Source organism: Elephantulus edwardii, unplaced genomic scaffold, assembly GCF_000299155.1.
Source record: "Elephantulus edwardii isolate Elephantulus edwardi_28Jun2011 unplaced genomic scaffold, EleEdw1.0 scaffold00227, whole genome shotgun sequence".
Taxonomy (NCBI): domain Eukaryota; kingdom Metazoa; phylum Chordata; class Mammalia; order Macroscelidea; family Macroscelididae; genus Elephantulus; species Elephantulus edwardii.
This window is the reverse complement of record NW_006399977.1, coordinates 1,445,266-1,459,900: the sequence shown is the minus strand read 5'-3', so window position 1 is coordinate 1,459,900 and position 14,635 is coordinate 1,445,266. Positions and strand designations below refer to the sequence as shown.

At 39.3% G+C, this 14,635-nt stretch overlaps 1 protein-coding gene across 1 annotated transcript in view; it reads right to left on the bottom strand.

Moving 5' to 3' along the window:
* Nucleotides 1–601: 601 nt before the first annotated feature.
* RPF1 (ribosome production factor 1 homolog (S. cerevisiae)) overlaps nt 602–14,635 on the bottom strand; it is a 31,782-nt gene continuing 17,748 nt past the window's right edge. The window contains exons 6-9 of the mRNA XM_006898357.1: nt 7,967–8,049; nt 7,469–7,650; nt 7,183–7,309; nt 602–791 (exon numbers count right to left, since the gene is read on the bottom strand). Coding sequence (XP_006898419.1) covers nt 750–791; nt 7,183–7,309; nt 7,469–7,650; nt 7,967–8,049 — 434 coding nt within the window. The 3' untranslated portion in view covers nt 602–749. The remainder of the gene's footprint in view (nt 792–7,182; nt 7,310–7,468; nt 7,651–7,966; nt 8,050–14,635) is intronic.

Here is a 14,635-nt window from a genome sequence, read left to right as displayed (position 1 = left end):
CATCCTATCTGTATGATTCTGCTCATTCATGTGGCAAAGTGAAAGTCAATGGCTAAGGAATCCATTTTAAAGAATAACTGATGCCCCTATAATTAGTAAAAAATTCAAAGATTTCTTAAGACAAAAAAAAAAAATCACACTAGACAATACCTGAATAGAGTACTATGTACAGTAAAAAGAGGTATAAAGTGGCAAGAAAAAAAGACTCGAAGATCATCAGTAGGTTTGGTAACTTGGTAAATCATTTTCCTTGAAAGAATTCTTCCTTATAAAAGGACTGCTGCTGTGTATCAGAATCAGATACACCCATAGCTGACCTCCTGCAGGTTTTCAGAGGCAGTAAATCGCACAATATTAAAACATCCCAAGCTCCTATATTAATGAAACACTGGGATCTAAACTTAGTCTAGTGTTGAACTAGTGGGCTAAAGGTGTCTACCAAGGATTTTAGTTCTGTACAGCCCACTTAACCCTTGACAGTGCAAACAGGAACATACGGCTTTTGATTCCAACTTAATTAAAATTACCTTGAAAATAAGTTTTCAGAAACCTAAGCTGTAACTTCTCAGAAACGTTCATCTGAAATATTTATACTTGCTGTATACAAACTGGGAATTCAGGGTATTTTTAATTTTTCCAGAAAGTAAATTTATGAAATCAAGAAATGCCCATTTGAAAAGGGTTTCTTCAGAAGTAATTTACCAAGGTGAAGACAGCCCTGGTTCAGCAAAATCCAGTATTAAGCTACTTTACAAATGGAATTTTCTTCTACTTGTATCCATTTCCCGGGGCTGGAAAAAAAAAAAAAAGAAAATGAGTAAGAAAACATGAAATTCAACTTTATATTTTAAATCTAGAGTCCTAAAATAATTTGGTTTGTGATATCAAAAGAGTCTTAGGCCTAACATAGGAATTGGAAGTTCTAGTTGCATATGTGTATAGTTTTGGTTTTTTAAATACAAAATTATACTGGTTTGCTTACAAAGTTCATATACATTGTTTTTCACATCAGATCTTTCCCACTTCCATATCTCTCCTTCCCCCCCTCTAGAGCCTCATATACATTTTACTAGTTATTTCTACAATAATGGTCTCACACAGTATTTGTCCTTATGGTAAGGAGTTAGTTCACACAACATAATGCTCTCCAGTCCCTTCTAAGTTAGGTAGTTTACAAAACCGTTGTTCTGTGTGCTGTGTAGTATTTCATCATGTTAATATACCATAATTTCTCAGTCCATTCGATTTGGGCTGTTTCCATATTGTGTATATAGTTTTTAAAGTGTTATGTGCTGTAATGTACCACTGAACTGAGTATGATTCTCGGTGACCCTCCGGACAACAAATGTGAACCCTGTCTTCTTGTGCCTCCATCATTTCATCTGACACACTTGAGCCCATTGGCTGCAGTCACTGTGAGAATCCATCTCATTGAGGGTCTTCCTCTCTTTAGCTGACCCTCCACTTTTCTAAGCATGATGTGTCTTTCCAAGGAATAAAATGCCTTTTTCAACAACAGGCATTAAATATGAGACAAAACTTTGCCATCTTTGCTTCCAAGAAGCATTCTGGCAGAACTTATTTCAAGGCAAATCTTTTCTTTTGGCAGTCCATAAAATATTCAGTACTCTCCTCCAGCACACAACTCAAAGGCATTAATAATATCTCAGATGCACAGCAAATGGCAGAAGACCATGGCCTGAATTAGGCACATATTAATCTTCAAACTAACATCACTGTTCCTCATTATTTTGGGGAGGTCCCTGACAGCAGACTTTCCCAATACATCTCTTGATCTCCTGACTGTTGGTACCAAGGGTGATGATTGTGGATCCAAGGAAGATGAAACTGCTGACAATTTCAATTGTCTCCATCTATGACGATGTTGCTTCCTGGTCTGATGGTGAGGATTTTTGTCTTCTTGATGTTGAGATGTAATCCATACTGAAGGCTGTATCTTCTGTAGCAAGTGTTTCAAGTCTTTCAGCAAGCAAAGCTTAATGCAGGATGTTTGAATCTTCCTCACTAATACAGTTCTGAAATGATTTTATTTTATATGGTGGTGGCGGTGGTTTTGTGCCATTGAGTTGCTTGCAACTTACTGTGACCCTATGTACAATAGCCCTAACCTCTGCTTTGTCCTGTGCCAATCGCACTGTCTCTGATAACACCTATCCCGATTACCCCAGTCACTGAATCAATCCACCTCATTGAGGGTCTTCACCTCCTGTGCTGTCCCTCCAACCTCCTAAGCATGATGTCCCTCTCCAAGGATCAGTTCCTCCTTACAACATGTCCAAAGTATGTCAGACAAAGCCTCAGAATACTTGCCTCCAAGGAGCAGCCTGGCTTCACTCTCTCCAGGACGAACCTGTTTGTTCCCCTTGCAGTCCATGGCACCCTCAAAACTCTTCTCCAGCCCCACAGCTCAAAGGCATCCTTTCTCTTTCTATCCTCTCTAGTCATTGTCTCTCTGACACATAACAAGTAACTGCAAAGACCATGGCCTGTATCAGATGCACCTTAGTCTCCAGAATGACACTGTTGCTCTTCAGTACTTTGGAGAGATCCTTAATAGCAGACTTTCCCATCACATCTTTTAATTTCCTGGCTGCTGGCGCCCAGAATGTTGACCATGGAGCAAAGCAAACTAAAGCTGTGAACAATCTCAGTGTCTTCACCATCCATCATGATGCTGCCACTCGGTCCAGTGGTGAGAATCTTTGTATTCTTGACATTGAGCCTCAATCCACATTGAAGGCTGCAGTCCTTGACCCTCTGCAGCAAGTGCTTCAGGTCTCAGTTTCAGCAAGCAGGATGGTGTCATCTGTATAACTCAGATTGTTGATCAATCTATCTCCAATCCTGATGCCACATTTCTCCTCATAGAGCCCAGCCTCCCGGATAATCTGTTCTGCATATCGGTTGAAAAGGTTTGGAGACGACAAATCCCTGACATAAGTCCTTCCCAATTTTGAACCATGCAGTATTTTTCCTTGCTTTATTTTGATGACTGCCTCTTGGTCAAGTATAGGTTTCGCATTAACACAATCAAGTGTTCTGGGATTCCCATTCTTCTCAGAGTCAGCCACAGTTTGTTCCGATCCACACAGGCAAACGCCTTTGCATAATCAATGAAACACAGGTTACAATGAAACACAGGTTAATACCTGACAGCCTTCTGGTATTCCCTGCTTTCAGCTAAGATCCATCTAACATTAATTACAAAATCGCTAGTACAAAGACTCCTCCTAAACCCAGCCTGGACTTCGGACAGTTCTCTGCTGATGTGCTGTTCCAGTCGTTTTTGGATAATCCTCAGTAGAATCTTGCTTGCATGTGAAATCAATTATATTGTTCTATAGTTTCCACACTCTGTTGGGTCACCCTTCTTTGGAATGGGAACAAATATAGATCTCTTCCAGTCAGTTGGCCAAGTGGTTGAGGGCAGAAAGAAGTCTTCACAGGTTGAGAAGAAAGGACAGCACAATGTACCTTGAAAATCCCAGTTCCCCCCTCCCCCCCAGGTAATGTGAAGACCCCAAGACTGCGTGGGAATCATTCACGGGATGCATAGAGAGGGCAGAAAGAGATCTTGGTGGGCGGAGAAGCAGGACAACACAATGGGCACTGAAAATCCTCGGCCACCCCACAGGCAAACGTGAAGACCCCAAGGCTGCACACCAGTTCTAAAGGACACATCACCTTCGCTCGGGAAACATTACCACTAAACAGGCACTGGTCACACAGCATAAGAAACTGTTAGCAGCTGATGTGATTGGAATCACAGAAGTCAAGGAAGCTTCAGATATAAGCTATCAAATCAATGGTATTTTATATGGTACCTTTTTATTTTATAGGAGACAGGGAGGATTGACTTCCTAAATCCATCTCCCTGAAATATATTTTCATTCATGGTTTAAGATTATGACTCTCAAACTTGACAAAACATCCATGGCTAAGTTTGTTATGCGCCATTATGTTGATGACTACTCATAGCAACCTTATAAGTAATGGATCTGTATCTTGCCCTTCCCTGTACCGTTCTCATCTCTGATATGTGCTCAAGCTCACTGTTACAGTCACTGTGTGGGTCTTCCTCTCTATTACTGACCATCGACCCTTCCCAGCTTGATGGCTTTTTTCAATGACTTGCCCCTCTTAACATCCTAAAGTATGTGAGACTGACTTTACCATTCTTGCCTCTAAGAAGTACCCTGGTTGCACTTTCTCCAATAGACACACCTTGTTCTTTTGGTATTCCTTAAGATATTCAGTACTCTTCTCCAGCAGAACCACTCAAAGGTACCAGTTCTGCCATCCTTTCACTGTCCATTTTTCAGATGCATAACAAGTAACTGAAAAGATCATAGCTTGCATAAGGTACACCTTAGTCTTTAAACTGACCTTTTTTTTTTTCTACTTTAAAGATCTTTAATGTAACAAGAGTGAGGGAAGTGCTGCCCCCGCTCCGCTGGGCAATGATCACGCCCTGCTGACATTTCTGCTCATTAATACCTGGAGAGGTCCTCACAGCAGAGTTACCCAATGCAACACATCTTTTGATTTCTTGAAAGCTGATAACATGAGTATTGATTGTGGATCAAAGCAAGATGAAATCACTGACAACTTCAATCTTTTCTCCATCTATCATGTTGTTGGCTATTGGTCCAGTGACGAGGATTTCTGTCTCCTTGATGTCAGATGTAATCCATGTTGTAGGCTTTTGTCTTAGATCTTTGCAGCAAGATTTCCAAGTCATTTGCTTAATGCAGATTGTTCATAGACTTCCTCCAATTTTGGTACCTCATTGTTCTTCACATAGTTTCTCAAATGATTTGCTCAGCATACAAAGTGAATATGTATGACACAGTTTTCTAAATTTTAAACCATGCAGTGTTTCCCTGCTGTTTGGACAGTAGCTTCTTGGTCTAGGCATAGATTTTGCATGAGCACAATTAAGTGTTCTAGGCTTCTCATTCTTCTCAATATTAGCAGTAATTTGCCACACAGCCTTTACATGGTCAATAACGCAAATAGACATCCTTCTTGTATACTTTACTTTCAACTAAGATCCATGTGGCATCGGTAATGATATCCCTGGTGTCAAAGTCTCTTCTAAATCTATGAATTTCTGGCAGCTTTCTGCTGATGTACTAGTTATTTTTTAGATAATCTTCATTAAGATTTTACTTGCACGTATTAGTGATATCTGATCATTTCCAAAATCTGCTAAATGGGAACAAATATGGATCTCATCCAGTCAGTTAGCTAGGTGGTCTTCTTCCAAATTTCTTGACACAGACTAACGAGCACTTCCAGGGCTGCATCTGTTTGCTGAAACATGTCAACTGGAATTCCACCAATTCCTGAGGCTTTATTTTTTGCCAATGCCTTCAGTGCAGCTTTAACAACTTATTTACCATTGATTCTTGTTCATAAGCTACTTCCTGAAACGGTTCCATGTCAATTCTTCCTGGATTTGTCAAGATTTTGCCTATGGCCTCCTTCAGCATTGTATCTTGAGGGCTGAATTTGTTCTTTCAGCTTGAGAAATGTCAAGCACGTTCTTCCCATTTTATTTTCTAACTCCATCTCTTTGAACATTTCTTTATACCATAGCTACTGCTGTTAGGTGCTGTCAAGTCCAGCAACCCTAGTAACAAAAGAACTGAATCCTCTCCTATCCTGTGCCATCCTCATCATTGCCAACATAAGAGCCCACTGCTACAGTCTGTCAATCCATCTCATTCAGAGTATTCCCCTCTACCACTGACCTTCTACCTTTATAAGCATTATGTCTCCTTTCCAGGGAATATCCCTTCCTAAAAAATGCCAAAAGTAAATGAGATGAAGCTTCACCATACTTGTCTCTAAGGAGCAATCTTGCTAAACTTTCTCCAAGACAGATCTGTTTGTTCTTTTCACCTTCAGTACTCTTCTCCAAAAGAACTCAAAGACATCAATTCACTGCCATCCTTATGCACTGTCAATCTCTTAGATATATGACTATAAGACCATGGCCTGAATCAAGCACACCTTGGTTTTAAACTGAAATCACTGCACCTCAGCACTTTGGGTGGGTTTGAACCACCAAGCTTTCAGCTGATAATCAAGCCCTTACCTGTTTGTGCTACCAACATTAATCTTCAGACCCAAATACCAAATCAGAGATTGTTTCTATCTAGCTGCAAAAAACAAGCCCAGTACTGTGTAGCTGATTTTTAGTCACAGTGACCCTTCATTAGGTGGTTGAGACTAAATCTTTGGAAGAGCCTGCATTTTTCGTCCACAGAATGGCTAGTGTATTCAGACCACCAACTCTGGTGAGCAGCACACCACATTAAACACTACACTACCATGGTTCCTCTCTAGCTCAAATTAGATTTGAACTTGCTGCTACTGAGTCCATTCCAACTCATAAGCAATCTTGGAGACTGCCTATCTTCTGTGAAACTGAGCTGGTGGATTCAAACCAGAGATGTGCTGCCTTTCGGTTAGAAGTGCACTTTACTAGAGACTACACCACTAGAGCTAATGGGGAATAAAGGATCAAATATACAGGCAGTCCTTAGGTTACTAATGAGATCTTTTCCCAAGTGTGCCTTTATACACTTTTTTGGAGTTAGTTGGGACAGGTGTATATGATTTTTATTTACTCTTAACACTTTAGTGAAAGAGGAGGCTTAATTTTTAATTTGGAAGCTGTACAAAAAGTGATTATGTATTTGGACTTGTTTGGTTGGTTCAAAACACTTAAAATAAGAGCATATTTTCATACTATTAAAGCAGGGTTTCAAAGATGGCAGTTCAGAAATGACAGCCAACCACTCAGATTTAATTTTATTTGGCCCTCCATAGTTAAGCTTAGTAACCCAGTCACATATACCAGGCTCATGAAAGACCTCATAGCACCTTTTCTCAATCTCCCGTTCCTGGCCTTTGACCTGTAATTTCTTTCTGTGATGGTTATATAACAAATCACCCAATTGTAAAAAAATTCTATTCCTATTTCACTTTGTTGGCTGTGACAGAAGTGACTGGAAGTGCTGCACTAAAAAGGGTAAGTAGGATGGCTATAACCTAGGAACTACCTGTAGAACTTAAGGTAAATACCAAGTGTTAATGCACATAGTTATTTTAAAAGACTTCCTGATAAATTTTAAGACGTTAACCACATACCTTATGTACCCATTCATACTCTCCATACTTAGAATCAAACGTTCCTTTTTGAAGAGATCTTAATTTTAAGGTAAAGCGTGGTCCAAGCTCCTGAATTCCCACTTTTTTTTCACTTCTGAATATGTATCTTCAAAGAAAAAGAAAATTTAAGGACTCAGGAAAATAGCTGGATGTATTCACATTTCTTTTCCCCATCTAGAATATTTGTTATATTATCAAACAGATTCATGTTCAAAATGTTCTTCATGATTAAACTCAGTCCTGAGAGTTAAAACACATTCCTTACCTGTGAAATCTGAAGAAAATAAAATCCCGTTGATTATGGAATGTGGCAACCTGCCTTCCAATGAACTGAGGGTCATGAGGAAAGAGAGATGCAAACATACGTCCAATGGAATGACCAAGCCGAGTTGTAAAATTATTCAAAATTATTTCAGGTTTGTGTTCTGTGGGGTCCTTGCCTCTTCGCTAAGAAAAGAGAAACATTATAAATTAAGCTAGCTGGCAACACCACCATATCCCCCTCCAATTTCAAGTATCAGATTCTTTACAATTATATGAAAAACTGAAAGTTTAATCAACTATCACAAAAAGCTTACCAAATTTAAAAAATACAATTAACATCTAAGCTGTTATTAGTAAATGTGCTGTAAAGAAACTACTAGGAAATCAGTATTTTGTAGCAATGAAAGATAATGCCTGTTTGCTTTAACTCAGTCAGTTTCTACGTAAGTGAAATTCTGGTAAGTCAGTCAATACCAATCAAAGAATGTATGAAACTTACCTTTATTTCCTTACGTAGACGAACACTGCTCATTTTAAAATGAGCTGTTGGACCATGTGGCAAGTGACTCAAAATAATTCCATCTGTTCATAAAGTTAAGAACATAATGAAATGCTGTAACCTAAATCTTAAATTATTTCAATAACTAGTCCTTGTATGACCTCAAATCAAACCAAACCAATTGCTATTCAATTATTTCTGACTGTTGGCAACCTAACAATGTGTATCAAATCCTAATAATCCACAGAATTTCAATGGCTGATTTTTAAGTAGATCACTAGGCCTTTTATCTACCGCACTGCTGAGTGAACTGGAAACGCCAACCAAAATAACTATCAGGTTAATTCTGACTTAAAACTGCCCCATAAGGTCCTTAATGCGAAGCAGACTGCTCATTTTTCTCCTATGGATTGGCTGGTGGATTTGAACCAATTCTTCAGTTAACAGCCCAATGTTTTATCAACTGGCCCACCAAGGCTCCCTTGTAGGCTCAAAAAGCCCTAAAATCTGCAGCTCCTGGGTTGTTAATGGGTGGGGGAATGTATTCCTCTGAGTTTATGAAAAATTTCCTACCACCTCAAAAATGTAAATCATGCAAGTCAGCCTAAATCTTAAAAAAAGAAAAAAAAAAAAAGAGTAACCTATAATATCTGCCTTTTTCACAAAATGGTAAACTACTTGGCATCATCAGTGTACTATATTAGACATTCAACTAAAGTAGAAAAAAATTAATGTTGCCTACCATTCTTGAAGGGAGCTCTGGTAGTGTAATGGTAAGGAGCTAGGCTGCCAACCCAAAGGCAGGCACACAATTGAAAGACACTAGCCGCTCCACAGGAGAAAGATAGGCAATCTCCCCCCATGTGATTTACTGCCCCTGAAAACCTGCTGGAGGGTTAGCTATGGATTGGTTTTGACTTGAGAGTACATAACAACTATTCTTGCAAAAGTATGAAAGCAAGGTTGTAGAATAGTCCTGTAATGCACATATTTTACCTTTATGTTCAAAACACTAAAGATACATGACTTTATATGTTTTATATAGTTAGGATACTCTGTCAGCACTGAGTAATTTTCCCTTAGGACCAAGACTCTTGTCTAAGTTCTCTCCTGAAAGTCAAAGTTCTTAATGTTTCTCAAGAGACAACCTTTTCCTCTTGGGACTATAGTACCACAAATTAGAATTAATCAATGAGTAACTACATACTATCCACAGAGAATTATGCTAAACTAAAAATTTAATATATTTACCTATAACCAGCAAGGTTAAGAGCCTAAGGAGTTTATTTCACAGATCTCGAAAAGGATGAGACCTTAAATGGCAGCCAGAATCAAGGTTGTTTAAAATATGTATCTATATGAGTTTTAAAAAGCAAACATTATCTTATTTCTTTATAATAATATCAATGCATCTGTTAATCCAGATTGTTGTTGTTGTTATGTGCCATAGAGTCGTTTGCGACTCATAGCGACCCTATGCACAACAGCCCTAAACCCTGCTCTATCCTGCGCCAACCGCACTGCCTCTGACACACCCATCCCGATTACCCCAGTCACCGAGTCAATCCATCTCATAGAGGGTCTTCCCCTCCTGCGCCGTCCCTCCACCCCCTCAAGCATGATGTCCCTCTCCAAGGACTCGTCCCTCCTGGCAACATGTCCAAAGTATGCCAGACGAAGCCCCAGAATCCTTGCCTCCAAGGAGTTTCTTGGTTTAATCCTCTCCAAGATGAATCTGTTTGTTTTCCTGGCAGTCCATGGTACATTCAGTACTCTTCTCCAGCACCACAGCTCAAAAGCATCAACTCTCCTTCTATCATCCCTAGGCATTGTCCAACTCTCTGATGCATAACAAGCGATTGCAAATACCATGGCCTGTATCAGGCGCACCTTAGTCTCCAGAGAGACACTGTTGCTCCTGAGTACTTTAGAGAGGTCCCTAACAGCAGACTTTCCCATCGCGATACGCTTTTTGATTTCCTGACTGCTAGTGCCAAGAGTGTTGACTGTGGAGCTGAGCAAACTTCTGTTAATCCAGATTACCTTCATATTCATTCCCCCACAAAATTTTACAAGAACTTTTATATCTACAGTTATTTCAGTACCCTCACTGTACTGTTTTAGTACATGAGTTCCTTCAGCTTTTTCACCCAGATTAAGAACACATACTGGTTGGACCAACTTCTCACCATTTCAAGGCTATTTTTCTAACAGAATTATGTAAATCAACTCTGGATTTAGGCCTTGGTTCTGCAAGTACACTACATGTAACAATAGTTTCTCAAGTGCTAAGTAGAAGACAAAAAAATCCTACACACTCTAAGAATCTTGGCATGTGTAGCTAATTTTATACTATTCTCTCATCTGATCCATCAAGAGAACAAAGATACTAATAAATACTCAACATTATAACATTCTTTGCTGTGAAAGAAAATTACATATGTATAGGTGTGCCCACGCGCGTGTGTGTATATATGTATATGTGTGTGTGTGTATATATATAAATATAAATAAATAAATTACCAAAAGAATGGAACAAAACCTGACTAACTTTATTGAACATACTGAACATCTTGTTCAAAGATTCTATAGCAGAATTTTGACCCAAATGGGGACAATGCAGAACAGAATTTCAAATTTAGACTCCAGATTTCCTGGAGATACAAGAGAGGTTTGATGAATCCTTAAACTACTGCCTAAATTAATCTTTAAATCTTCTGAAGTATTCGTAAAACTAAGCAATGGCTTAACTAATAAAAACTGTCTGTTTTGAGCATTTAAAATTTATGTATCAAATGCACAACAGCAATTCCCAAGATTAGATAGGATTTTAGAGGACAGTGAGTCTATGCGAGTGAAAAGAAGTAACTCATTAGGAGGATGAGAACAGTTGTACAACTTAAATACTGTAATCAATGTCACTATATGGTATATGCATAAATTGCAAACTGGTGTAAATTTTGCTGTGTATGGTATTTCCTCAAAAAAGACTCCACTTGTCATCAAAGCAATTCCCTCAAACATCCCTCTGCTAGTTCTTAACTGCTCAGCACTCACCTCTCTTACAGAAAATCTTTATAGCTCCTGTTGTTATTATGTGCCATCGAGTTGCATGTGATTTACCATTACCCTACATAGAATAGCTCTGAACTCTGCCTTATCCTGAGCCAGTGATTCCAACATACTTCCCCCTTTGCTCTAGTTACCATGACAATCCATCTCATCAAGGGTTTTCCTCTTATACAGTCTCTCTCCATCCTTCTAAGTTTGATGTCCTTCTCTAAAGATTGGTCTCTCCTGGCCATGTGCCCAAAGTATGTGAGATGAAGCTTAAAAATCCTTGCCTCCAAGGAGAAACTTGGTTTCACCCTCTCCAAGACAGACCTATTTGCTCTCCTGGTTGTACATGGTATATATTTAATACTCTTCTTCAACACTACAACTCAAAGGCATCAATTCTTCTGTCATCCTAAGTCACTGTCCAGCTCTGATGCACAGCAAGTAACTGCAAAGACCATGGCCTGGATCAAACGTACCTTAATCTCTAGATTGACATCATTGCTTTATAGCATTTTGCAAAGATCCCGGACAACAGATTTTCCCAATGAAATTTGTGGGCCAACTGGCAGCACCATATTAGATGGAGAAGAGATAGAGGTTGTTAACAATTACAGCTTGCTCAGATCCACAATCAACACTCTTTTAACACAAGCAGTCAGGAAATCAAAAGACGAATTGCTTTGGGAAAACTGCTGTCATGGATCTCTCCAGAGTGCTGAAGAGCAATGATGTCAGTCTAGATACAAAGGTATGCCTAATCCAGGCCATGGTCTTCTCAATTACTTGTTATACTTCAGAGAACTTGACAAGAACTAAGGATGACAGAATAGATGCCTTCGAGTTGTGGTGCTGGAGAAGTCTTGAACATACCACAGACTGCCAAGAAAACAATTAGGTCTGTCTTGTAGAGGGTGAAGCAAAGTCTTCCCTTGGGAGGCTAGCATTTTGAAGCGCCACCTCACTTACTTTGGCACATGGCCAGGAGAGATCGGTCCCTGGAGAAGGACATCATTCTTGGAAGGGTGGACAGACAGCACAGGAGAGGGAGACCCAGAATGAGATGGATTGATACAGTAACTGGAGTTATGGGGGTTGGTGTGTAGGAGTTAGTGAGACTGGCTCAGGACAGGGAAGGGTTTAGAGCTGCTGTACATAGGTGTGTTATACATTGCAAGCGATTCAATGTCACATAACAATAATACCAAACTGTGACAGGTTTGGAAGCAGGAGTGGCATCCACTTCCTAAATAACATGTCTCCAAAAACTCTATGAACTTTGATAAATATTGATAGTTGTAGAGGGTTTTCAAGCCTTTTGTTCATAGGTGTTCTCAACTCGAAGGCAATCAACAGTAACAACAACATTTATTAATAAGGATGGCAGAAGAAGAATCAATGACTGAGTTATGGTGTTGGGAGAAGAGTACTGAATATCCAATAGACTGTCAGAGGAGTACATCAGTCTGTCCTGAAGGAAGTGCAACCAAAGTGCTCCTTAGAATCAAGGTTGGTGAAACTGCCTCATATTTTGGGCATGTTTTCAGGAGAGGCCAGTTCTTGCGCACGGCATTCTGGGAAAGGCAGAGGGTCAGTGAAAGAGAAGATGGCCCCCAACAAGATGGACTAACCCAATCAATGTAACAATGAGCTCAAGCACATCAGAGATTGTGAGGATGGCACAGGATAGAGTATGATTCAGATCTGTTGTTCACAGATCGCTATGAGTTGTTGGTGACTCAATAGCCCCCAACAGCTATAAAAAGGTGGTACTAAATCTTAACCATGGGAGGCACACGCACCTGATCTTTTAACTGGCAGAGCTCTCTGCACCCCAGCTATCTCTCAGTTGGAAACATATGGAGGCATTTTTGTCATGCTGACTGGACTGGCATTTAGTGCCAAAAGAAAGAAACGGCAAAACTTCTTACAATCTGCTGACAGTACAAATAACTATGTAGAATCATAGTTCCTTTATTTAAAAGGTGAGAAAAGTGGCTAGCCAAGCCAAGAAACTTATCTTTTGAAATCATTAGATGCTTTTTTATTTAGTTTAATTGATCTACATTTTTTTTCAACACTGAAGCAAAGATTAACCTGTATTTTTCCCTTCCTCATTCCTTAAGAAATTCCAGTTCTACCTATCACTCATCTTTCTAAAAGAGTAGTAGAGTTTCATTTACAAGTTTGAAGAGATATTTTTTTGATCCAAACAGGAGTGGCATCAGCTTCCTAAAGAACATGCCTCTGGAAACTATGGGTTGTAGAGGGGTTTCAGGCCTTTTGTTCACAGGGTTGCTATGAGTCACGCTCAACTCAAAGGCAATCATCAAACCAAGTATTTTCAATTGTTTTCTATGTATATGAAAGTTGGAAAATGAGTAAGAAAAACCAAAAAAGGAACAGAAACCTTTAATTTGTGGCACTGGAAAAGGGTACTAAATATCCTGTGGATTGCAAAAGAACTCCAAAACCAACCACAAAAATAAATGACCCCTCAAATAAGTCTGTCTTGGAAGAAGTAGAACCAGATATTCCTTCATCTCCCGTATCTTGGGCACATTACTATCCAGTGCTTGGATAAAGACATCATGATGGGAAAGGTCAGCTAAAAAGAGGAAGACCCTCAATGACATGGACTGACACAGCTGAAGGTAAGAGACCAAGGTTGTTCATCAGGTCACTAGGAGTTGTAATCAACTTGACGCCTAACAAGAAACCGGACTGCTAGTCAAAGGGTTTTCTATGGTGGAAATGACAACTTAAGAGGAATGTGTCAAATTCATCAAGGAACATTTCAAGATCTATTGTGAAGAACAGTGTTATCAGTAATAGGACAATATCCATATCCATACAAGGAAAACCTATTAATACAAATAGTTAAATATACAGACCAAGCAAAATTCTAAAACTAAGGATGAAGAAACTGAGGATTTCTATTCACTTTTGTACTAAAAATTGAACAAACATTCAATTAAGAAGTATTACTAACTGATGTTGTTAAGTGCTGTCAAGGTGAGCATGGCTCATAGTGACCCTATGAACAACAAATCTGAACCCAGTCCTACCCTGTGTCATTCTTATCATCCCTAACACACTTAAGCCTGCTGCCACAGTTATTGTATCAATGCATCTCACTGAGGGTTTTCTTCTTTCACTGACCTTCCACCTTCCCAAGCATCATGTTCTTTTCCAAGGAAGAGCCTCTCCTGACATCCCCAAAATAAGTTAGATGGAGCTTCACCGCCCTTGTCTTTAAGGAGCACTCTGGCTAAACTCCAAGACAGATCTGTTTGTTCTTTTGGCAGTCCTTGGGATATGTAGTACACTCTTCTCCAACATAGATCAAAAGCATCATTTCTTCTTTTGTTATCCTTATTCAATGCTCAACTGTCAAATGCATAGCAAGTGACTGTAAAAACCATACTTGAATCAGGCACACTTTAGTCTTTAAAATCACACCATTACTCTTCAGGACTTTGGCGAGGCCTTGACAGCACTTTCTCAATGTTATATATCTCCTGAAATAGTGATACATTATGGCCTTAGTGACAGAAATTAGATGATAGAATTTTGTAGAATTAATGACTTATTAATTGCAAATACCTTTAA